At 42.4% G+C, this 26,656-nt stretch overlaps 2 protein-coding genes across 8 annotated transcripts in view; one reads left to right on the top strand and one right to left on the bottom strand.

The window, feature by feature from the left end:
* The window catches only part of LOC134789977 (guanine nucleotide exchange factor DBS-like), a 144,773-nt gene extending 141,787 nt beyond the window's left edge, over window positions 1-2,986 (bottom strand). The window contains exon 1 of the mRNA XM_063760705.1: window positions 2,471-2,986. Coding sequence (XP_063616775.1) covers window positions 2,471-2,639 — 169 coding nt within the window. The 5' untranslated portion in view covers window positions 2,640-2,986. The remainder of the gene's footprint in view (window positions 1-2,470) is intronic.
* A 238-nt stretch (window positions 2,987-3,224) lies between these two features.
* LOC134790088 (proteoglycan 4-like) lies at window positions 3,225-26,180 on the top strand. 7 transcript variants are annotated; one of them, XM_063760856.1, is made up of 11 exons: window positions 3,225-3,391; window positions 8,930-9,065; window positions 9,927-10,101; window positions 14,633-14,795; window positions 17,565-17,691; window positions 18,506-18,677; window positions 20,227-20,256; window positions 20,840-21,796; window positions 22,050-23,127; window positions 23,763-23,805; window positions 24,530-24,668. In XM_063760856.1, the coding sequence occupies exons 1-10, from the start codon at window positions 3,385-3,387 to the stop codon at window positions 23,795-23,797; spliced, it is 2,880 nt and encodes a 959-aa protein (XP_063616926.1). In that variant the 5' UTR covers window positions 3,225-3,384; the 3' UTR covers window positions 23,798-23,805; window positions 24,530-24,668. The 7 variants fall into 7 exon arrangements, with proteins under 7 accessions (XP_063616926.1, XP_063616928.1, XP_063616922.1 ...); XM_063760858.1 differs by having other exon boundaries at window positions 24,445-24,582; XM_063760852.1 differs by lacking the exon at window positions 23,763-23,805 and having other exon boundaries at window positions 24,530-26,180.
* Window positions 26,181-26,656: the final 476 nt, after the last annotated feature.

Genomic DNA, 26,656 nt, shown 5'->3' with positions numbered 1-26,656 from the left:
GGCCATGGCCCGGGGCGGCAGGCCGCAGGGGGGCGGCGAAGCCGCCCCCTTGCGGCTTTTTCTGGGCGCCTTTTATAATCAAACTTAGCTATATTTTTTATTATATTTTAATTGACATTTAAATTAATAAACAAACGAACGCTTCAAACCCCACCAATTGCTAAAAATATCTACCAACAAGTACCTAAATTAAGCAACATTTTCGTTCAAAAGTATTAGTACGGCGCAGTGCCGGATTTACCACTAGGCTGAGTAGGCTGAAGCCTATGGCGGCAGATTTTAGGGGGCGGCAAATTTGGGTCAAAAAAATATTTTATTAGCTGTTCAGATAGGGTCGACCAGAATTTTGTCGCTCCCCTATTTATTTGTAAAATTTAAATAACAAGCCTTGTCGATTTTGCCGCCCTCTGTCATGTCAAGACCCTTTATATTGAGACAGACAGACGGCCGGACGGACAACAAAGTGATCTTATATGGGTTCCGTTTTTTTCCTTTTAAAGTACGAAACCCTAAAAATGTACCTACTATTTTCTCGAAAAAATTTCGCGCTCGCTACGCTCGCGTTTTCACGTACGTACCTAACATTATTTGTTACCCATCTGACTATATACATACGGGCGGTTCTTGTGTCTTCTTGGTATTGAATCTCACTAAATTGTTCCGATCCCATGCCGAAACTCAGTACAGATAGAGTGCTCTCGATATCAGGTACAAATACAATACTTTTCATGACTTTCCAGCACCACAGAATGAGGGATAATGGTACGGCCTGTGTAATACGCATCCCTACTACTGTCGTCTGCATAGCAATGATTATCATTGATATGCAGCAATGACAGCACAGAACCTAGTGCAACGCCAGCGGTAATGTCCACACTATCGGAGCAGCTTCCGTCTACTATACGGCTCATGTGAAAGCTAGCGATCCATTTGTATAACATATAGTCCCTCGAGCAGACTCGATGCCAGACCCGACCGAACTCCTTAGCTATATCCAGCCTGACTGCCATATCTCACCTTGATTCTCAATGGCCAAAACCCAGCAGTACCCACCGGTCACCGATCAGATCAGGCAAATATAACGAGGTCGCATCGTCATTGAGTGACAAAAACGGCCCATATAAATCTGTATCTAGAATAGTGACATTAGTGACGTCACCTTTCTGCACTCAAAAGAATAAAAAAATATCTACGTTCCACTATCAGCGGAGAGCGCCTGAATAGCTTAGCTCTTCTTAATATAGAAGCTGAGCTGACAAACGTTTTAAATTACGACAGCGTTATTGATGATTTTGTCAACCAATTTGTACATAGGAAAACAATGTAAATGCCTATGTGAGTAAATGGTAAATGTTTAGTTTTTTTTTATTTCACACCCCAAAGGTACTTGTTGCAGGTTTTTTTTTTCTTAAATAAAATACTTTATCGTCACTGATGAAGGGGGGCGGCAAATCAAAATGGCCCGGGGCGCCAAATTTGTAAATACGCCTCTGAGAAGACCGTACCCGCAAAAAAACTGGACGTCAGTGGGAAAGAGCTCTAACAAATCAAATCAAAGTATGTATAGCTGGATATAAGCTTTACCGATAGATTTAGATAATCGTGAAATTCAAGCACTTATCATTTTTAATTAAGAAAAGATAGATCACAAATCACAATCGAATAGGTATTAAACATCAGAAAATGAACGTGACATTTATATTGATACGTAAGTACGTAGGTAGTTACGTACGTAACTATGTAGTGAGGTTTTATTAAATGGACCTCATTAAGTTTCGTCTATTTCTAATAAGAATCCTAGCGGCAAAGTTCGTTTATCGGATTTCCGAGGACGATGCCCTAATTCGAAGTGATACTCAATTCCTTTGTGCGTTACCAACTAATCAACAAAGTACATTTTTACTGGGTTATCTAAACGTTCAATAATTTGATCAAGAGCCCTTCCATTGTTTGTTTTATGATGAAGCTCAAGTGGATACTTGTATTAAATAGGTATTCCAAATATGTACATAAATAAAAAGTTTGACATCATTTAACAAAAACACAACATAAATTATTTTAATTGAATTGAGTTTACTAATAAAACATTTCGTCGGATTACCCAAATTGGCAAAAATATAAAAAAAGTACATCATTTATTTATCTGTAGGCCAGGCCATGGTCCATATTTTAGAAAAAAAAATCGTTGGGATTTGTTTGTTCATTTCACACGACAATTAAATTTAAATTGTGGAGCTACTTCTTCTTTTCGTGTCGATGTTATTTTTTATACGATGGAGCGCGGAGCTACTGAAATTTTGAAAACAATCTTTTTTCTCTAATATAATGTAGGCATGAGTCATTCAGATAACTGGTTATCTTTATCAACAACCTTACTAGATTTTGTTTACTGATGCTAGAGCTTTTTTATTTAAGCGTATTGTACTTAGAAGAGCTTAATGCCACTAGGGATCATTCAAAATAGACTCACCAGCTGCAGTGTCCAGCGCGAAGCAGCTGCTGCGAGACTTCACCACCGCCCCAGGAGATGGACCGTCAGGCCACTCTATTCGCTCCTCCATAGCCTTAGAGGCGCTTCTCTTAAATTGCTCCAAGAAACTGTCTATTTGCGTCTCAATGCTCGTTGGAGAATTAGCCATCGTTTCCACCGAAACACCGAAAACAAACACAACAGCACAATCCTTCCCTTTACGGAATTTTACGCATTTTGGGTCGGAATTTATTTCCGACTACCATAAATAAATAAGGATGCGTCAATATAATTCGCATTGCATAATTTTCTCGTCATCTTAATACCGAATTCGTTCATCGACCCGGGTTTACGAACGATGACATCAAAAAGACCGCGGACCATGAAAGAAACTAGCGCATTGGGTACCCGAAGTGATTTTACTACGGATACCGTTATGATGTAGCTATATGTATATTGTACGATGTCGAAAATAAAGCGACTCCCACCGACATCTATCGATCCCGCGGAACAGCTGATGAGCGCCAGTGCTGCTAGAGTTAAATAACCAGCCGTCGAAACTTTATTGTCATTCTTTGAATGATTGTTTATAAAACATCATTTTCTGCTACATTGGCATTGTTCATCTGCTTTTTATTGCTGGCTTATTGCTATTTTAATTATTTGCTGGCTTTGCTCGCTTAATTTTGCTTGATGTAAACATTGCTACAAACTTGCTTGTGTGTAGATAATGACGTTAGAGCTTTGCATGTGTGTATGCGTGTGTCGGTGTCGGACCGGCGCTCCGAGGGGGGCTCGCGCACGCTTCGTGGATGCATTTGCGAGTGTTGCGCGGAGTGCGCGTGTAGTTTGTGACATTAGGGGATTTAGGGGTGACTGGAACTGTCACACGCGAAACTACACCCTGCTTCAAAATGTCAAGTGAGTCCTTTTAACCATTTTTTTTCTAGACAGCAAGTTATTAAGGTACGTCCAAATTATGTTTTCCAAAAATATAGAATTTTCTTTAATTTTTTAAAGATTTCTGAAAGCCTGAAATATAAATATTGAGAAGAGGTTATCGTATTATCTTCGTTAAATAATAGGGTATCTTATTAAAAATATTATGCTGTTACGTTACTTACCTATTGTATTTACCTATATCCAAAAATCGCATGGAATTTAATATACGGTTACCTAATTATTTTAAATAGTTGTTTCAAGGTTAGGTACGTTATGTATATTACTTAAAAGTGATCTATATATTTGTATTACATAAGAACGGTATCCAATTCCAGATAATTTATTCAAGAATTTTAATTTATGTACCTACATCATTTCCTTCACATATATGTGTATATATATGGTAAATATAAATACCGCCAATCCATAAGTACCGCGTAGTAGTATAATTAGAAAATAATAATTAATAGGTTTCTATTAAATTTAAATTCATAAAATTCTATTAAATTCATCAAATTTTATGATTTCTTTGGCCTGACATCTTATATACTTAGTTAACGTTTTTTTTTATTTTTCTGATGCGACGTTTGTATGTGTTAGGTTTTTCCGCCTACCCACTATTAGCTATTTTATGTATTCAACTTTAGATTTTTTTATTAAATAATTTTGACCGAAAAAAGTCATTTAATTTTGACCGTAGCAAATTTAGATCAAGACTAAATTAAACAATTTACTTACTACATAAAAAAAACTCATTATAGGTATTTGGTATAATCTACATAGGTAAGTATAGGTATGAAAAAAAATCTCACACGGGTTATAACTATTTATAGATAAACTATGATTTTAATTTTATTTTATTCTCTAAAGATAACGTAACGCCGCACAGTACAGTGCGAGTAAATAAACACACGCTATCTGCTGTACTTACACATTCATAATCAACAACACTATAATATATACCTAGGCTTATCACACCGTATTTAGCAAACGGTCTTGACCATGACTTTATATTTATACGCATAGGCTGCAGATATTGTTTTTGATAACTTTTTGTATTAACTAGTTTAACTACAACTAAATACTTCCTAAAACCGTTCGTAGATATATTACATCAACCAAGACTGGCAGACGCCAGTGGGTAGTTTTTCATTCATAATTCCACCTAGAAACGTCATAATTCTTATCTCTCTCAATGAGATATGATCAAAATGCATGTTGTCACCTTCTAAAGTGGTGAATGTGTTTTTATAACATAAAGTCGACAGTATAAAGTTTTCAACTTTTTTCTTTTAAACATACCATGTGGGGTACCAAATGAAAGGGCTTTGTGAATATATAACATAGTCCAAAGGGGCCCATGCACTGATTACCAGTCTGCCTGACGATATCGGCCTGTCAGTTAAATGCAAAATTTGACAGCTCCGAACAACTGACAGGCTGATATCGTCCGGCGAACTAGTAATCTGCTAATAAATTAGAAGAAAACGTCTAATATTTTCAAAATGCAGAGTTCATTTTGAACTGCTCTAGATTGAAAACTCATCATCATCATCAGCCTACTCTCGTCCACTGCTGGATATAGGCCTCTCCTATTGCACGCCATTGAGCACGATTTGCGGCAACTCTGATTCAGCTCTTGCCAGCCGCCTTGCGAAGGTCATCACTCCATCTAGTCTGAGGGCGTCCTACGCTACGTTTGCCGATGCGCGGTCTCCACTCGAGAACTCGTCTACCCCAACGGTTATCGGTTCTACGGCTAATATGACCGGCCCACTGCCACTTCAGCTTGCTAATCCGGTGGGCTATGTCGACGACTTGAGTTCTCTGACGGATGACTTCATTTCGAATACGATCCCTCGGAGAGACTCCGAGCTCCATAGATTGAAAACTACTGAAAGGATTATTCTATTATTGGATGTATGACCTAAGTGTCGCAGTAACTTAAGGTAGTTTTCGCGGGAGGTTGCGGTTGCACTGATATTCAACCCCGGCCGCAGTCTCGTTCGACCCGATTGCGGCTGATCTGGCGCCGATGATAAATACATACACTCAAGTCAAGTGCCACAAACGATGTCATGTCTAGAAGATAAATTCATATGTCTTAAAAAATAAGGAACCATTCATAAAAACTGGTCTGGACAGTAGGAGTCAGTGGAGTAGACCAACATCCGACTCTTGCTTTTGATTTTGTTCTTGCTGACGAAATGTCAAATTAACCTGCTGCATAGGCTTTCTTTTACACTGCCTATACAAATTCTGTGGTTATTTTTTTCGCAGTTTAATTGATGAGAAATCCCACTCGTATACCATAAAGCTAATCCCAATGAATTCTCCAATCCACGATCGCGATAGATAGTCGCTCGTTAAAATTTATCGGCGGTCACTAGGTATTTATCAATGCCTGTGTCTGTATGTGTTTGTGTAGGTACAGTGAAAATAACGTACAGAAATGTTTCCTGTAAATACTGTAAAAATAACAATGTGACTGTAAGTTTCGATACGCTATTAGTAATTGATAAATACCTATGCACATACGTTAGGGCATGGTGACTAAGAGTGACTAATTAAAAATAATCAGGGCATTGTCCAACCTCCTTAAAATATTAACGGTCTGTCATGAAAGCAGCGCATTCTCAGATTACCGGTACTTGTCTACCTACTACATTCTCCTACTTTACCCTACTTTCTCTATAACCTATACAATGATCACTAGGTCTGTGACTTCAGCGCTGCTGAATACCTGACCTGATAGGACATGAATATAGACATTAGTAACGCAACCAGAACACGTCAGTTAGCGTGTGCAGTTATGGATCACTAACGAATGTAATCCAGCAATAAATAAATATTCTTATTTACTACAAATTTAATTAATTCCTGATTTATCCGGCCTACTGCCATGCGGCATAATATTGAAGATGAATGGGTTTTCGATTGCATTCCTTTATTCCGTTTAGCGGTCGACTGCCCGCGTGGCTCCATCCCGCCAGACCGGCCGCACCTAAATAGAAACCGCAGGGACATTGCTCCCGACCCACGCCTGATCCTGCCTCTACTCTCGAGTGCCTTGTTGGGGTTCCTTTTGACATGCTTCGTGTTCATAAATACATCAACAACCGTCTAAAAGCGGTATTTTACCGAACTATTTTGCAGTCACAACGCGATTCAGTAGCGTCAAAATAATATTTTCACTGCCGAAATCTGATTTATGATTGAAACCTTGGGAGATTAGTAAATCGTTATGCGTAGTTGAAATTTCAAAAACAAACATCTTGTGGGTGCAGATTCCTGGTCATTAAAATTTGGCCTCGACTGGCGGCATTTCCTATGCCAAAATTAGATGGTGTTACAAATAAAATTTTCAATAGTTGATGCTCCAGACTTCCAGAGCTGACGTAGTTTAACCCGCCCACTGCATCATCATCATAAATCCTATCTATGAATAGATAGATGGTTGTATGCCTGTATGATGCCAATATCTGTCGATAAATCGTGTCAAAGCACGATTTGAAATGAGTCGTTGACACTTGACGCTACAGTTGCATGTGGTGGTCGTCTAACGAAGCGTAGGCTGAGCCCAGAAGACATGTACCTATTTATCGGTTTAATTGTGGAATGCAAAGGCGTCGTCAGCCCGCGCTGAGTATCTGACGCTATCCAGTGGTTTTATTTTCAATTTTATTTGTGTCGCGCTATTTCGGACCAGCGTGAGGCACTTGTCTATTACAACATGCGAGTAGCCCGCGTCCACAAACTTCAACACATTATTCACGTACCTAAATGCTTTTCTGAATAACAAACGTCTGACTACACATAACATGAGTGTGCATTCTAAAACGATAATTAAAAGGTCATTCTGAAAGTGATGTAGTGATGTTTTTAAAATATTATCATCTAGTCCAATTGGCATTACAACGAAAACATGCAGTTTGATGTCCAATTGGCATTACAACGAAAACATGCAGTTCAAGTAAACATAGGTATTTAGGCATAATATAGATATAAGCCTAATAAAAAGAAACTTATCAACTAATAAATCAGACTTCAATTATTATTCTTTCAATTTCAACGAGCGCTAATTCTACACGTGTCGGGGTATTGACAGCGAATAAATTGCGCGCAAACGGACCTAGGCGCCAATCCCGTCCACGTGCCAACTTCCTACGTCTAGGACCTGCGCAGTACAGTAAAATAAAAAACGCATTAAATATACCCTAGCCCAAGTCGAGAACGCAGAAATACGGATTTGCGTAACACTTCATTAAAACACGATTTCCAGCTATTTAAGACATCTGCGTCTTTGGCACCTAAGGAGAGCGGTGATGGTCAGAATCAAATGTAATTCACGGCTAAATTTAAATGCGTAATATTTTAAAAATATTTTGACATTAGGAAACTTGTGTTTCAACCTTGAAAATGCGCGCTGTAACAACAATCAAAACAAACCCAACGTTTTATTTTGAAATGTTTTTCAGAATTCGTTTGAAGAGAGATCGGGTTCCTACACAGCTTTCTATATAATGGTTACTAGAACTGGATATTTTCTTTGTATTATGCGGATACATATGGACGCTGAGGTTTTATGGCTTTTTGAAATCGTTAACTGAGAAATAAAATGATACCAGTAGAACATCTCTGCACTTGCAAACAGGTATCTGCGTCTAATATTTACGCCGCTTCGATCATTCTACCATGCAGCCGTCAATTTTGAACTAATCCGAACTGATTGATGGAGTAAACTAGAGGTACGCTCAACATGCAACCTATTATACCTATCTTAGCAAATAATTTCATGTTTTGCTTATATGTAGGTACCTATTCTTATAAATGTCGTGGCCAGGTCATTGATCATTTCATGAAATGCCATTTTAGGTTTGAGTTTTTATGATATGGGGCTATTCATAAATTACGTCATTTTAAATTCCGGGGGGGGGGGGGGTCTGGAAATACACAAGGGTGCAGTTAGGATCATACTTAGAATACCTTGTCTACTTAACCAGACTATCAGTATTAATAACGGCCTGCTCCCCTATTTGAATTGAATGCAGGCCTACGCTACGCCTACTTAAACAGGAATAAACCTCAATCATGTTCAAACATTAATACATTAGCATAATTTCTACTTAACAATACACCAGCAAGCCCTAGGGCTTAGCATTTTAGAATTTCGGTAAATTGCTGTCAGGAAAATAATAGTCCGTTAGATTAAAATATTAGTTTTCAAGATTAAAATTTACGATAATGTTTACGATATGTTTGTTCCAATTAGCAAACCAGCGACAAAACTCTCGTTTGTTCGATTTACACTCCAGATTTCGCTGGAATGCAAGCTCAGTAGTAGGAGTATTTCGGTGTAGGAAATTAAGTCGCTGTCAGTCGCTGGTCGCGGAGGGGCCCTGGTATTTCCCCAGGCTGCCTTTCCACAGCCTCATCGCTTTACTATTCTGGAAGCATAAAACTCAAGTAAAATTATTTGAAACACTTGTTTAACGTATTGTATGTACTTGTCCACAGACCGAGCATGGGTGACGCTGGCCACAAACGACTCCTACGGCCTGGGGGCACTGGTCTTGGCACACTCCCTGCGCCGCGTTCGTTCCACGCACTCCACTGTGGTCCTCATCACACCATCAGTTACTGATGCCATGAGGTGATAACCTACATTATTCATTTCCAAGAGGATTCCGGTTACAATACCAATGGCAGCACACTACCTGACCCGGCTTGATTCTTTGTCACCTGATACAGGCGCGTGAGGCGTCGCTTGTCAAAAAACGATTCGGTGGCGAAAACTGGCAGCGAAACTATCTTTATCTCGTTGCAAACCGAGGTGATGACAAATTATATCGTTATAAGGATTCCAAATATGGATGGGCCACTACCTCCCAAATGTCCAGAACTTCAGACTAATTAATAATGGAAAATTAATGGACGAACTTTATTAATGCTGTTTGGGATAATGATTTCCTGCTAAATTTTGGATTTTCTCCAATGAGAATTAATTAGGTGACCGACTGACTAATATGAGCATTTGAATGTTTTAAATGTCACATCACACCGCAAGTATTTGCCAGATTATATTTCAAAGTAGTGGGTTTTACAGGGTCTAAGTTATTTTCTGTCTGCCATTAGAAAAAAATGTTTTTCAGGTAGGTATTTTTATAAGAGAGAAAAGCTACAGGCTACAGCCATGTTTAACCGAGTTAGCAAGAACCTCGTCAGTCAACCTACTCATTTTAAACCTCCACAAAATAGCTTAAGATTTATTGTAAATGCGTGCTACACGCTTTTCCCTGAGTACTTTTAATATTTACGAGGGCTCCGTTCGTCGAACATAAACTCCAAAGTTGAGCAAACTGTTCTCAGAATGGCATGGTAATCTGTACAGAAGGGAGTTTATAGAAATGGGCCTCTGTATTTAAGCACTGAAAACCTCACTCGTTCTAATGACCAGCTACAGTAAAACTCAAAAGTTTACATCTCTTTACAACCGTATTTGTTAATTCCACAGAGACCGTCTCCGCGCAGTATTCACGGAGGTAGTGACCGTGGATGTGTTGGACTCGCGCGACGCGGCCCATCTGGCGCTGCTGCAGCGGCCCGAGCTGGGCATCACCTTCACAAAGATCCACTGCTGGGGGCTCACGCAGTACGAGAAGTGCGTGTTTCTGGACGCTGATACCCTGGTAAGTTCGCACTGTTAGCTGGAGTCCATCTTCGTCCAGTAGGGCCTATGCAAGGGAGGCGCGACATTAGGTATCGAGTAAACGATCTTTTCAAGAATTAACACAAGAAGTTCACTGTCTGGCGAGAACTGTGTGTTTCTGAGAACGAAACGAAAATGTAAGACGCAGATACTGTCAACGGTTCGTCATTTAAGGATAGGTACCCGTATTTTGTGATAAAAAGTAACTACTCATACAATGTCAACAACAAGTAGCATCTCTACTCTAGCTTATTTCAACGTCAAACACAAATAAATATTTTTGTCAATCGCGCCTTCTATTTCAATACATTTACTAGATTAGGTATATTTATATTTATTTCTCGATATATCGCTTCCTATTATAGCGGATAAATAATTAAAAAGATAAGGAATTTTAAGCGCATAGGTGCAGTAATACATATAGGAATATAGATATCTTTGCTCTGCTTGGTTCACGCCTATTAATGTATATGTCGCAGTCGGATCGTATAATCCGCCGTATTACATTACGGCAAGCCGTTTTCAAAAACAGGGGCGTTTTGAAATGCGGCGGTTCAACGATTAGCCGGATTGAATGCGGCTGAATGAGAATCCGCCGGAATGTATTCGGCGCCATACGTTCTTCAACACGGCTAGCTGTAATTTAATACAGCGAGTCATTAGCCGCCGCTTTAACAGTTTTTAGTTCCCATTTTTAACACTCGTGGCGCTGCCTGACATAACAACAACAAACTATGAAAAACGCTGGGGTGTCCATCAAATCTGGAGTTCGTCGGCCTGTTTCTTTCAAAAAACATTTCCTTCCCAACTTAACTAGACGGCATCTGAAGCTACCTAACGAACCTAACCTACCTACCTATTGATTTAGTAAGACGTCCGTGAAAACATTACACTTTGGGAAAAAAAGCGTAGGTAGGTAAGTATTAGGTTAGGTTCGTTAGGTAGCTTCAGATGCCCGAAGGGCAAACCGCCAGAAATAGGAGCCCCGCAAAGCGGGGCTCCGTCTATTTAAGTTGTGGAGGGAATGTTTTGGAAAAGAAACACATGTAGTGCGGTGGGACCATGGTAAAAATAAATTAAATTGCAAACATTGTCAAACTCCGGTTACATAGGCGACCGAAAGAACTGGTCACTCTACAATCTAAATAGTAGTACGATGCGGCTAAACGTAGGCCGCCTTATCGAACGTATAGCAATGACAATCCGGCTAATAGTCGAACCGCCGCATTTCAAAACGCCCCTGTTTATGAAAACGGCTAGCCGTACCTAATGTAATACGGCGGATTATACGATCTGACTACGACATATATATAACCATAGCGATTTTTGAGACTGCGATTTGGGAAAAGAGGTTTGGATGGAAGGTTATATTAATTCCTGTTTTAGAGTAGGTAACGTAACCTACACTCGCTTATTTTTTTCTTTCACCCACCGAGCAATGACATACGAAACGGAAAGGCGACACTCATTAACCTCATTGAGACGATAAGCTTGTACATAACATATAAAAGTCAGTGCATTTTATCTTCCGCCTACTCTTAAATTCTGTGACGATAACAGTAGATTGTTTGCGTTTCCCTGACAACAGCAGTCAATCACCTATTACATATTTTTTTATTTAAGTATTAATATCAGTGAGTTTCTAATTTTACCAAACAATCATGCGAACTACGGATGTTATAAGTCGCATGCTTAATTTTTTTAATCGAGCATTATAAAAGTAGGGTATTGAACGGTATGCACCTATCAGGGCCAGGAAACTGATAGAAGTTTAACTGATAGAGATCAAAAGATTCATTCAATAAAATTTTAATAACAAAAATCCTGATAGGTATACACAATAACACTTTTTCAGAAATCAAAATCATCACTAATACATCATATCACAAAAATCTGTGCAGATCCTTTTATGTAATTAACCCAAGATACGAAGATACGATTCAACATTTGGACATTCAGATATTTGAAACTGGTGAAACAAAAAAAACTGAAATCAAAATCTACTTACTTATGTATCCGTTTAGAAAAAAAACAAAAACAAAAAACCGGGCAAGTGCGAGTCTGACTCGCGCACGAAGGGTTCCGTACCATAATGCAAAAAAAGAAAAACAAAAAAAAAGCAAAAAAAAAAAAACGGTCACCCATCCAAATACTGACCACTCCCGACGTTGCTTAACTTTGGTCAAAAATCACGTTTGTTGTATGGGAACCCCATTTAAATCTTTATTTTATTCTGTTTTTAGTATTTGTTGTTATAGCGGCAACAGAAATACATCATCTGTGAAAATTTCAACTGTCTAGCTATCACGGTTCGTGAGATACAGCCTGGTGACAGACGGACGGACGGACGGACGGACAGCGAAGTCTTAGTAATAGGGTCCCGTTTTACCCTTTGGGTACGGAACCCTAAAAAGGCCGTACAACGACCTCAATGACCACGACTGCTCTGACAAGAGTATCCGACTAAGAAGAAATGTATCCGTTTGGGCGCTACAATACAATATATATACCTATGTCACAGCCAGACACACGTGAAGCACATACATATTATATTTGTACTTACAATATCTTGGAATGCGAGGCATGGATTAAATAGATGATTAAACAGATTGGAAAGGCTATTAAGATTATGCGCTACAACCGCACACTACTGTTTTTTTTTCTTATTAATCACACGAAAGTCGTAAAGTCTATTTCGACAGGCAATTGTTTAGACTATAAGAAAGTCAATGTTAGGTACCGGATGTGGATGTTAACGTAACACGAGATGACGGCCCGCATAACCGTGGCCCACATATTTGCTCCAGACTTTTTGGACCCGCTCCAAACATTATTTATTTACACTTTCATTCTATGATTTTCATACAGCACATGTGTGACAGAAAGCGTGGAATTACATATACTCGTGTAAGAAAGTCTTTGGGTCAACCGTGTCTGAGAATCTGACCCAATTTTTCTGACACTGTTTCAGGTGCTTAATTAAGAAAGAACAAAAATGATGTTAGGTAAAAACATGACTTCGATGCGTGTGCCTGTGCATTATTCAATTTACCGACCGTTTCGGTTCCAATAACAAACAATGAGATAGTGTTTCAGTTTCATTGACTTGCTACGTTTTTTTTATCGCGGGTTATTATGTCATCTATACTTAAATCGGCGTTCAGATAAAGGCTTCTTAAACAGCTTATGTTTTCGCGTTCACGTGCGACATTAGTGTTAGGAGTGCGCTAAATATTTATCTTGTTTCAATCGTACGATGTCCCTCATTACACCCACGTGGGATTTAGCTCTCGTACCTATTAAAATTGATATGAGTACTTCAGGTGAGTCAATTCATGATACGAAATAATACCTATCAATTTTATTGATTGTGCTTTATGATTGGATGCTTACCTTAAGTAGATTTCTTCAGCCTAAAAACGAATACTTGTTTCGTTACATTCGTTAATTCGTATTTGCATTGCATGTTATTGCCTGGCATAATAATTAAGTGGCACAAAAATAAAATATTTTATCGTACCTAGCGTGTTGGGAAACCTGCATATGAAAGTAGAAATTCGTGAAAGCCGACTCGATGACGCGAACCGGAAAATGACAGCCATTAAATAATTTAATTGAAAAATTTAGTTATTGTATATAGCCGTAACTAATAATTTTATTGCCATAACATGACACACAGTAATTAGGAAGTAGTCATTTGATATCTGTAGTAAAGTATTTTATTATTAACGCATTCGCAGTTGATTATGAAAATCATACTGTCTAGTCTCTTTTACTGTTACTATCTTATCGGAAGCATATTCTTTCAAAGTCATTGGTTTACTGACTGACCTATCGAACTGGCCAGTCAAAGCAGTCTCATCAGGCATGCGCCTTAAGCTGCGTACGGATTGCGCGTACATTGGCACGCGTAATAGTCGGTTACGCGTGTCCTGGAACACCATGTCCGTACTTGCAGCTGCAAGCTACGCGTACACTAGCGAGCCGCCATAGTCGGTTTTTGGTACAATGTACGCGTGGACTGCGTATCCCGCGACTACGCGTAACACAGGAACGCACTGTCCGTATGCAGCTTTACGCATTGTATTGGTTTTCTCTTACTCGTGAGTCGGCCTCGATTATTCACGAGGCCAAATAAAAGCTCGGCTAATCAAGCGCGGTACTCGCCCGCAGAACTCACTCAGGATCGGCGGACCTTACGTATGTCAATGCAATAAGGCGCCTACCTATACGAAATGTCAGTTAACGGTGTGGACGCGATGGTACAGTAGAAACAGACTGATCAGAAGCAGGCGTGGCTCACTCCGCGATTTCGTCGCTTTGCTACAGGTAGCTAAAAGTACATCCGTTCCACACCAATTTTGGTGGCTAGCCATAAGCCGCGCGTGGCGCTGTCGCTACCTAGCAGCCATATCTGTCCTATCATAACAGACGCGTTTTGTTAGAGAGTGAGTCTTCTGTACCTAGTACTATTATTTTGTGTCAGAAGCTAAACTGGAAACTTTTCGCAGGTGGTACAGAACTGCGATGAGCTGTTCGAGCGGGAAGAGCTCTCTGCGGCCCCCGACGTCGGCTGGCCCGACTGCTTCAACTCTGGCGTGTTCGTCTACACGCCTTCCACGGCGACTTTTGACGCGCTCATCAAGTTCGCGCAGGAGCGCGGCAGTTTTGACGGTAATATAACTTTTTTATCCAAAGTTCAAAAACTCATGGTACCTATTCTATTTTGACCAATTTAGAGAAGTTTATCATGATTATGGAAAGGAATAAGAAAAGAATTGACCTCTTCTTACTTTCGTTCTCCTTGTGGTTAGTTGGTCACAGCTCCAGAGGTTTGTTAAGGTAGGTGGAAGTATACAGGGTGTGTCTGACCATGGGGCTTTAAATCCAGGGCTCGATATTCGATAAAATCAAGCCCTAGAGATAAAGCCCGATGGTCAGACACAGACTGTATAGGAACTGCAAACGTACAAGACGAATTTAATCCCGTAAAGGATCCGTTTCATCTTTTGCAATTCCAATTCTGAAATAAATCCAATTTTGCTAATAGTTATAAAGATAGGTATTATAACATTATTACGTAGGTACCTACACCTGCGTTGTAAAATACGATATAATAAAATATGCTTAAACATGAAACATTACGGTTATCAAGTCCCAGCCAGTAAAACGTAAAGATTACGGCCAAAGGAGTGTCATTCATAGTCAATGGACCGACACTATGTTGAATCTATTATCGGACGCGGTGACGCAGTGCCAGTATCAATGTTGTTTATACTATCTAGAAATATCATTACTAGGTGCATATCATCTGTCGTCACTATGATTGGCAGCTAGACCGACATACGCATATTTTTGGACTGTAAATATTTATACATTTATATTGAAATAGATCGCAATATATCAGGCTTGTTCAGTACGGATATGATAGTTAGGGAGGCGAATAGGGGAATTTTCGGCAATACTCGAGCGTGGCAGTTTAAGATATGAGAGATACCTTAGACCTAATAGAACAACCTTGTAAAGTATTTAGCTCTATATGTAGTGACGCGCGCCTAGGATAGACGATCAGATTAGTAAAAAAAAATGGATAGTCTGAAATACTCGAGCGCCTCAGATTAAGATATTGGGGGTTGATTTTAGTGTTTAAAGACTAAATTTAACTAATCTGACGATAAGTCCTTGACGCCGCCGAGTTATAGGGTCGCGAACTTGTAAAAAAAATACGTTAATCCGGCATTCTCGAGCGCGATTTTTTTATTTTTTATTTTGAAGAATATAATCTAAAACTTACTAAAAATACAAAATCTGCCGGTTTCCGCATGACCGGAAGTGTGGAGGAGCCATTTCGTCTTCCTAAGAACGCGTTGCGGCATATAAGTCGCGAACGATACATTTTACAAAAAAAAAGTTTAAATAAACAAAAAAGGTAATTTTATTTTACATAAAAAAGGTCTCTTTACATTTTTGTCCAAAGTTAAAACTTTTTGACTTGAAGCATCATAAAAACTCAACCAAAAAACCTTTTCCGGTCAGATTAAGAGAACCCACCAACATTTTTGTCAGATTAAAAAAATATGCTTTCAGGATACCGAGATAAACCTCCCCTATGAAAATCTGACGCGCTCGAGTATTTCAAAAAAACTTTTTTTTTTTGCATTTTCAAAAATTCATCGTAACTTATCGTCACGCCGAAATCGTCAGTTTTTTTAAAGGAAGCTTCCTTGGGGCCTACTTAACACCCCTTCCAAAAATCTGACGCGCTCGAGTAAATTTTTTTTTCTTGCATTTTTGACTACTTTATATGCCTACCCCCACCACGCAAACCGGCAGATTAGTATACCGTTGTTATCAGAGGCACTCGGGGCATACGTAGTATGAATATCTGACGCGCTCGAGAATGCCCAAGTAACTGTTTTTTTTAACATTTTTGAAAAACCGTACACGCCAAACCCACCGCTAAAATAGTTTTTGCCATACGAGCTTTTCTTTTCGAAATTATTTTATCTTTCGATTTTGATAGGTCTCGACGGCGCCGTTGAATTACGCCATTTAGCTACCTCGCCTCCCTAACTATGATGGTCGTTCTTGTCTACGTGACAGCGTGTTAAAACGGTGTCCGTCGCTTTCTATCCCACGGTGTTAAAAAGTCACAGTTATTTTATCACGTAGATAAAGATGGATAAATCTATCCATAATACGCCGGCTGACCTCCAGACACATTAAGATTCTGTTATAGCACCAATTATATTCGCAGATAAATTGTATAGTATCACCACCTTGTCATTAACTATTAGCGCCACTACTCGTCTGCCAAATGATAAATGCTATTTGACGAATGAAAAGTTGTCGCTATTTGTTATTCAATAAGTGCTTGTAATGATTGTACTACACAGTAATAACAACAGTCCTTATGTCATCGCAATACGGTTTAGAAATGCCCATTTCACTGTGTGGACGATAAAACGGTCAACATCGGAAGTTGTGTTCTAAAATCTAAAAGTTATAGGGCAGGCCTGAAAATTTATAGGATTAAAACAAAAAAAAAATACAATGATAGGTATTATAAGGTCATTCCGCCTATTTGATTAATTCACAGACCAACCACCTATGCTGTTTTCTGTAGATTAGGGTTGTATTCCATCTGTCCAATATATTGGTCCAACAATGTCATTGCGTATCACTCTCTCATTAAGCAAAATGTGAGACAAAATACACATTGGACAAAGAAATTGGACAGGTGGAATACCACACTTAACGCCACTTGCACCATCCCACTAACCCGGGGCTAACCGGTTAAACCTGGAGTTACCATGGTTACCAGTACAATATGACACTGGTTTAACCGCTTAACCTCTTAACCTCGGGTTATTGGGATGGTGCAAGTGGCCCTAGCTTAGTTAAGTAGATAGTTTTCTTTCTACCTCCAAATGCTGTTGCCAGGTGGCGACCAAGGCCTGCTGAACTCGTTCTTCTCGGACTGGGCGCGCAGCGACATCAACAAGCACCTGCCTTTCCTCTACAACGTCACGTCAGCTGCTTTCTACTCCTACCTGCCGGCACTCAAACAGTATGACATTATTTTTTTAATTGTTTGTAAAGCACCGCCTGTTTAAACTAATTACATTTTTTAAATGTTTTATTCTCGGTTGTTGTTTGTGTTGGAGTCTTGAGAGCTGTATACTCGAGGGTAGACCTCTGGAATCGATGTTGCCCTTAAGCCATCTTAGATGTCGCTTTTTGTTGGGCCTTATCTATGAGTATAGAGGGCGGGTCACCGTCAGACCGAAACGCTGACTTTTAATAGTCCGTCAACTTTGGCGTTTGAATAATTTGAAGTCAACGGAAAACAAAACGATCGATATAAAATTGCGTAACCTCCTAAGGCCCAGCCTTACAAATGAAAAAATCTAAAATTTGCTAGGTACTGAAATTTGAACTTATAGTGTAGTAAATTGAGTTGATTTTGCGTTGTTTGAAATTGAACAAAACAAAGCAAAAGCGACTCTGTTCCAATGGTTTATGATTTAAATTTCATCGCACTGAAGAAGTACTATAGGTAGGATCTTGGGCCTTAGGAGGGTAACTTTGAAATCAAAATCTCTCAACAATAGGGTATTTTCCTACTAGTCAAATCAGTTACTTTTTTAGAACTGTCAAAACGATTTGCTAATATGGAATTTATATGAAACATTACATCGTGACGTCACGGTCAACTTACCTACTTTTTATATTTCTATCCGATTTATTAAATAGAACTTGTGTTCAAAAATAACTCTGTGTTTTTCTAATAATTATCTGGTGCTTTATTTAGTTTATTTCATGCATGTGTAGAATAAAGTATTTTAAATACAGTATGATACCCTATTCCCCGCACGTTCCAGGTACGGGCAGGACCTAAAGATCATCCACTTCATCGGCGCGGCGAAGCCTTGGCTGCAGCCCTACGACTTCGAGACGCGCTCCGTGTCGGCGCCCGACCACCTGCAGGGCTTACTACAGTTGTGGTGGGACCTCTTCGTGGGCCAGGTGCACCACCAGCTCGACACATCCATGGTAAGTCTGACGAATTATTCTATGTAAATTGATCGAGTATGTCTAAACTTACTCTGCACCGTCTAGGCAGTGATTAAGGGCCACTTGCACCATTCACTAACCTGGGGTTAACCGGTTAAACCTGGAGTTACCATAGTTACCAGTACAATTTGACACTGGGTTAACGGTTTAACCGGTTAACCCCGGGTTAGTAGGATGGCGCAAGAGGCGCTAAGTGTGATAGCGCTTATACGCGTCATATTCTCATGGGGACGGAGAAGGAAACTATCAATTTGATTGTCAAATTCAGGACAATAAAGTGCCATCGTCGAAAGCCCTGTTAAGTTTAACCTACATATATCAACCTTGATTTAGTTTTTTTTCCATTTGATGTTTATAGTAGCGTACCACACGTTTGCCAAGTCGGAGCAGAGTTAACTTAAACAGACTGTAGTAAACATTTAGGGATTTGTTGTTCAATTTTGATCTGTATCTAATGATGCATAATGTTTCTTACTGTGCTCATGTAAAAAAGGCTAGTTGTAGGTTCCATATTAAATATTTTGATAACTGTTAGCATGGAGAGTGCTGAAAAATTTTATTTGACATTAATTTAGACTACATTTTGTTCTAGAATAATAATGAATAATGTGTATTAACTTACCTACGTCATTAGACCATATGATTCAGAAAAAATGCTGTGAGAAGGATAAAATTTACACACTAGTAATGTACCTACTTCGATAATGCAGATATTGTATTGTATTTTATGTACCTACACATACCTTTTGTACGTAGGAATAGGTATAGATATATACAAACAAGATAGTGAAAAGCATTGACGCAATCAATACAAAAACAAATACAAATATACCGATTTCACAGAATTTGCGCTCGTGCACTGTTTGTTGATAATCTAATATTTGCATTTCTTAGTGTGAAGTCTGAGACCCCTTCTCAAAACCTGTCACATACTTCCGACTACAAAATGTACCTCTAGTTCTTTTAAGAATGTTTCGGGTTTGGTATGGAAAATCAGTTTTCTGGATTCAGTGTCAATTAGTTGAATTCATTATTTACTTACTATTCATACGACGCTAACTATTATCATAGATTCATTGATTGTAGATGTGTAGTCTAATACCGAGGAAGATTTTTTTTTGGTTTAGCAAATCAATTTATGCGGTAACTCTGGTTATCAAAAGTTGGCGTTCATTTTTGAATTGTCAAACATCAAATTTTTACAACCAGAGTTATTTATTTCCTCATTAGGTAATATTAGTTATTAAATTAAAAACATGACTTTTAATGTTGAATTAAAGACTACACATTCAATGCAATCAATAAATCTTTTATATCATCGATGTAATGGTAGACCATTACCTACATAGTGGTAATAGGTACTTCAGTAACATCCTGCCTGCACACTCATGTGCGTGCATCTCGATATCGAATAACTGCAATCAATCCACTCGCGGTCGGCCGTATCTAACCGCCAACTGACGAGTCCAGTAAACCGACACATTTCCACACCAAGCACCGATCTGAACTGTTCACCATGTTTTCCAAGCATTCCAACCTGGACGTTAGTGTTTCAGAGGTGAGAATTATATAGATACCAGTAGACGCATCAGACATATATGTATACAACCTTATGCACAAGTTTGAGTTTAGACTATAGGTCTTTTGCATAGTGCTTGTTTGTTGAGTGACTAAATACCGCTTGCATCAGCTTCGTGCACTATTCCTTAGCACCGTTTTTTTTCTTTTATGCTGTGATAATATTTCCCCAAAATACTAACATTTTTTAAGCCTGTTTGCTGCACGGATTTTTGAAGCTGTCAATGTTTGGGATATACATAGTTGGTGTTGGTATTTTGGTGAAATTACCGCGTAGACTAGATAAACATACGGATATAATACTTTGTCTTTATTTTTGCTTTTTATAAGTTCTGATAACTGTAGAACTACAAGTACCTAGGTACAGATGATGTGTTCTTTAATATCGACTAATATTTATGAACTTGTTATTTGAAAAAGAAATCCGTATGTTTATTTAGTGACGCGGTTAGTATTGACTTACTAATAATCGCTTGGACAAAGCTCCGTGTATCGTGTTCGTGATGCTTAGTTCAAGCGTGTGCGCATGCCTCCTCACTGAGTATTATCACTTCAACCGATAGGTTGAGGACGTTGAGGTAGAGGCCCCCCCGATGCCCCCTCCGGACGCCCAACATTACGAGCCCAGCTTGGACCCCCGATCAGAATTCCGGTGGCACCACCCGGACGCACAACTCCAAGACGAAGCGGTAGCCGACAAACCTGACTTCACAGACTTCTACGATCCCTGGCAGAATTACAAAGGAAACGTCCCACCCAATCCAAACCCGGAAGTCTCGGATGATCACAAAGCAGTGAGAGACTACGCGTGGGAATATAAAGCACCGGCACACACCGACGCGTGGCAGCCGCCCGCCGGCTACCAGCACGACACCCACTGGCACAACGAACCCCACCACACACACAGCCACGACCACATAGATCACTCCCGGGACCATTCTCACACTCACACCCACCACACCGATGAACACCACGGCTGGTACCATCACCATGAGGCAGGTCAATCTTTCACGAATCACGAAACGCCGCACCATCATCATAGTGAAAACCACCACAATCACGGGCAAACTCACGCGCAGTATCCTCATGATCATCACTACGATCACACGAGCCATCATCATCATGATCATAGCCATTCTGAACAGCCACACGAATCATCCAACTCGCAGTGGAGTAAAGGTTTAGATCACACGCAAGTAGACACTTCACGGGTTCACATAGTACATCACGTTCACATAGACTATGATAACGAAAGAGGGAACGAGGAAGCCGGTGTGCCGGTGGCGATAAAAGACATGAACGGCGATGCCTCCGAGACCGAAAGTTGTGATCATGAGGATATAAAACCGAGGCACCCGTACGACAACTACTATCTAAAACATATATCCACTATCGATTCGTACGGACGAAAGATCTGCTCCCACGAAATACCCCCCACCCCGTCGCCGTCTTCATCAGAGTATATGACCCCCAACGATTCAGAAGAGGAGGACGAAGCGCTCGAAAACCAGGCATCTCAAGTAAGTGCATCCCTTCAGTCAGACGTCCGAGGTATGTATCATCTTCAATCTTCATCATTCAAAATATCACGGACTCCCGCCAGGTAATCGCAATAATTTATAAGTAAGCTACCCGTTTGACAAAGCTTCGCATGCTCCGTATGATTTGTGTATTTAGCACGCCACTTTATTATTTATTAACCAACCTCCCTATTCACTCTTTCGGTCGAGCTCGGACTCGGAGTAAAACTTCTAAAGTAACGTTCTATTTCAGAGCGGAGTGGCGGGCAACCTGGCGCGGGTGGTGCCGGGCGCCGCCGCGCGCGAGGCGCTGGACGAGCTGACGCGCCGCCAGGGCTGGGAGGCCGGCAACATCGACTACATGGGTGCGGACTCCTTCGACAACATCTGGGCCAAGATCTCGCAGACCCTCAGCCAGCCGAGGACGTCCCCGCCCAAGGACCAGCCGAAGCAACCCTCGCCGCCGAAGGAGGCGCCGAAGCGGCCTTCTCCGCCCAAGGAGGCGCCGAAACAGCCCTCGCCTCCCGAGGAAGCCCCGAAGCAGCCGTCGCCACCCAAAGAGCCCGCGCCTAAGCAACCGTCCCCGCCTAAAGAGGCCCCCGCGGAAGCGAAGCCCGCGGAAGCCCCGGCGGAAGCGAAGCCCGCAGAAGCCCCGGCGGAAGTGAAGCCCGCCGAAGCCCCGGCGGAGGCCAAACCCGCCGAAGTTCCGGCCGCGGAGCCGGTCGCCGAGGCGGCAGGTAAACCAACTCCCATATCTCCCGCCGCAGAGGCTCCAGCGCCGGCCCCGGCCCCGGCGGAGGCCCCGGCGCCCGCCCCTGCGCCCGCAGCCCCCGCCGCGGTCCCCGTAGAAGCGGCGCCGGCGCCGGCCGCCGAGCCTCCTAAAGAGGAGATCAAAGAAAAGACTGACAAACCCGAAGTTCCTCCTACGCCGCCGGCGACGCCAAAGTCTACCCCGGAGCCGTCCACCCCGGTCGCCGAAGCGCCGGCCGCCGTTGAGCCGATGCTCGCTGCGGCACCTGCAGCCCCCGCGACCCCGGCGGCCCCGGAGTCGCCGGCGCCAGCGGCCTCGGCCCCCTTGTCGCCGGCCCCGGCGGCCTCGGCCCCCTTGTCGCCGGCCCCGGCGGCCTCGGCCCCCTTGTCGCCGGCCCCGGCGGCCTCGGCCCCCTTGTCGCCGGCCCCGGCGGCCTCGGCCCCCTTGTCGCCGGCCCCGGCGGCCCCGGCGGCGGCGACGCCGGAGAAGGCCCTGGACGTGACGTCGGCGTCCAGCGACAGCCCGCCGCTCGCCAACACGCCGTCGAAGGACGACGCGCCCGTCGACCCCGCCGCCAAATGTGAGTAGACCCGGACGGCTGCGACGACGGCTTTGCACTCTCATCTAGTTCATTTTGCAGTTTTCTAAACTTCTACTAATGTTTATGTTTAGCCGCATCGAAACGAGGCGCGGATCGAGAACGTGGCGAAGAATGAGGATCATGCTAAAAACTTAAAAATAAATACGGCTGTAAGATTACATAGATCGATTAGTAGATCGCGCCTTTTATGTTAGGTATTCCAAATTAATAAAATTAAAGTAAAATATTTGTATCAACAGTTCGGACATCATTCAGCTTTTTATATGTTCATAGTCAATTGCTGTGGGGAACATTACTCATTCAGTTCAATTCAACTGGGTACTAATTAAGGAGAGTCTGTTCAAAAGCGCTTATTACTCTATGAACTACATACAAAAATAAGTCCCTTTGAAAAGACACTACTCAATTATTGTCATGGGGAAGGCATCTCTTTCTTTCGGGTTTCATGGTATCATGATCCGGTACGAATGCGAATCCTCGTTCGGTCGCGCCTCCTTAACGTCTCGATCCACAACGCGATGCATCCACATGTTTTTTGTGCCGTTTTGTGATGATTTTGGTTTTATGTTGATTTACTGAGCATACGTTTCAAAATTCGTTGTTATTTCACCCAGCTACCGAGGAGGCAGCGCAAGAGACGCGGCTTTGATAGATCAGGTAATTTAACAACTTGCACTTGGAACCGACGCAATATTACCAAAATTTGCACAGACCTATTACGTCCAGGTCGATAATTTTGAATCTCACCGCCCTTGAAACTCGAATAAACTACGTCATTTTATTAGCGGATGTTGGGTTGAGTCCAAGTGGATGAAATAAGTAGGTACGTTTGGTCAACGACTCAGGACGCTATTCTGGGAACGAATGTAACTTCAGATTCTCCGCGCGGGGCTGAGGCGACGGCGGAATGAGCCGTATTTACCCTGCAATACTAGCTTGAATTGCAGAGTGAACTTGGCTGCATGTTGCGTGATGCACTTCACTCATCCCAGGTTGTTGCACTTTCGATGCACAAAGTGCTGCAACCTCATATTGGTTTTATTTGCTTTACATGTTTCACACATTGCAAGGAGCATTATTCAATGCTTACTCATTCGTGACACACATTTATTTTATTTTTTCCGCGCACTTCATTTGTAGAACTTAGTTTTAATAACTATAATAAAATTTGTCACCGAAGTCATTGATGATTATCCTTGTAATGCGCTTCAGTTCTCCGCTAAACTGACACCGATCTAACTTTCCGCCGCACAGTTTCTCTAACACGCGCTCTGTTTTCCCTCGACTTTGTTCCAGGCCCTAACCGAGCTTGCTCTCTAATGTGACGCCATACTAACGCCACGCCTAATACGAGGAGAGAATAAAGGGGATTTGGTTGTAGCGGAGGAGCGCGAGCGCAGGAAGAAGGTGGAGAAACTTCAGCTCAGCCCGCCGGCCGCCGCCGACCCGCTCGCCACGCCCGACTCCGAGCTCGAGGACGCCGCGGCGCTCGCGCAGTCTATCATCGCCTCGGAACTCACTCCCACAGACCCTCCCGCACCCACCCCCGCCTCGCCGGTGTCGCTCGCGCAGATCGGCGTCAAGCCCAAGGGGAAAACCACTGCTGCACAAATAGAATCTTCCATAGCCCCGGCTACACCTAGCGCGGAGGCGCCCTCTACACCAAGCGCGGCTGCGCCCTCTACACCGAGCGCGGCAGCGGCCGCTACGCCAAGCGAGGTGGCACCATCTACGCCAAGCGCGGTAGCGCCAGCTACGCCGACCGCGGCGGCACCAGCTACGCCAAGTCCAGAGGCGCCCGCTAAACCGAGCGCGACGACACCCGCTACGCTAACCGCAACAACGCCCGCTACACCTAGTGCGGCGGCTTCAGCTACGCCAATCACAAAAGCACTCGCTACCTCAGGCGCGGCGGCACCATCTATGACAAGTTCGAAGGCACCCGCTACGCCAGAGGCGGAAGCGCCCGCTACCCCAAGTGCGGCGGCTCCCGCTAAGCCAGTGGTGGATGCGCCCGCTACCCCAAGCGCGGCGGCACCCGCTACGCCAGTGGCGAAAGCGCCCGCTACCCAAAGTGCGGCGGCACCCGCTACGCCAGTGGCGGAAGCGCCCGCTACCCGAAGCGCGGCGGCACCCGCTACGCCAGTGGCGGAAGCGCCCGCTACCCCAAGCGCGGCGGCACCCGCTACGCCAGTGGCGGAAGCGCCCGCTACCCCAAGCGCGGCGGCACCCGCTACGCCAGTGGCGGAAGCGCCCGCTACCCCAAGCGCGGCGGCACCCGCTACGCCAGTGGCGGAAGCGCCCGCTACCCGTAGCTCTGCGGCACCCGCTACGCCAGTGGCGAAAGCGCCCGCTACAGCAAGCACTGTGGCACCCGCTACGCCAGTGGCGGAAGCGCCCGCTACCCCAAGCGCGGCGGCACCCGCTTCGCCCAGTACGCCAACCTCGGAAGCACCCTCTACGCCGAGCTCAGAGCCTTCCACCCCCAGCGCAGAGACGCCCTCTACCCCGACCACGGCCGAGGCACCTAAGGAGGCCACCAAAAAGAAGGTCGTAAAGAAAGTAGTCAAAAAGGAGGGCGATGCCCCGGTGCCGCCGCCGCGCAAGAAGGAAAAGAAACCCAAAGATAAGTGAGCCACTCGACAGTACCAGTCCTCTGTGCCATATTTGTAACCTCTCTTTTCTACTTTAATTGTTACTCTTAAGTTTATTTAATTTTCGAATATGCTTTCATGTGCCGCGTAACCCTATACTATGTTAGATATAATTGTGTTAACTATTTGCATCACACAATCATATTTTGTACTTTCTAGTCTATATAGCCCAGTCAAGTATTGGTAGACGCGAAAATTGGATATTTATTTTGTCTTATATGATTTACACGATGTTAAAAAAATCTACTATGTTATTAAATCATATTTTGGTTATTCTTTGGAATAAATTGTTAAACCAAAGGAGTTTTATATGAGACGTATTTATTGAAACGAAATTATTGTAATTTTGTATGAAATTAAAGTCTATTTTGTATTAAATTTCGTACTTTTATTTTAGTGGCCCTTCCATAGTCAAAACTTTCTGTCAAAGATAAATTGAAATAGAGGAATATTGTCAAAGTAAACTTAACACATATCATTGAAAGAATAAGGATCAAAGTCAAATGGCGTTCTATAAGTACTAATCATTTGTGTCGAAAGATGGCAGTAAATGTAATGACTACATAATTTCGTTTGACAATATTCCTCTAGTCTAAATTCTCTTTGCTTCTGTAGAGTATTTCATTCGCATCTTATATTTTAAAAATAAAACTAGCCAAGTGCGCGCCGGACCACGCACAATGAAGGGTCCTGTCCTGTGTTCTGTACCTTCATACAATACAAAAAGCTATAGGTACCTACCTGTACCTACAGTACCTACTTACAAGCAAAAGGGCGTACTAGCTCCAGGGTTCCTAGCCAAAGTGACAAGCGTTTGCGCTACAATAACGAAACACTGTGTCTATCAATCTTCC

The sequence above is a fragment of the Cydia splendana genome, chromosome 4, assembly GCF_910591565.1.
Source record: "Cydia splendana chromosome 4, ilCydSple1.2, whole genome shotgun sequence".
Lineage (NCBI taxonomy): Eukaryota > Metazoa > Arthropoda > Insecta > Lepidoptera > Tortricidae > Cydia > Cydia splendana.
Note: the sequence above shows the minus strand (reverse complement) of the source record. Positions and strands in the feature narration are given on the sequence as shown.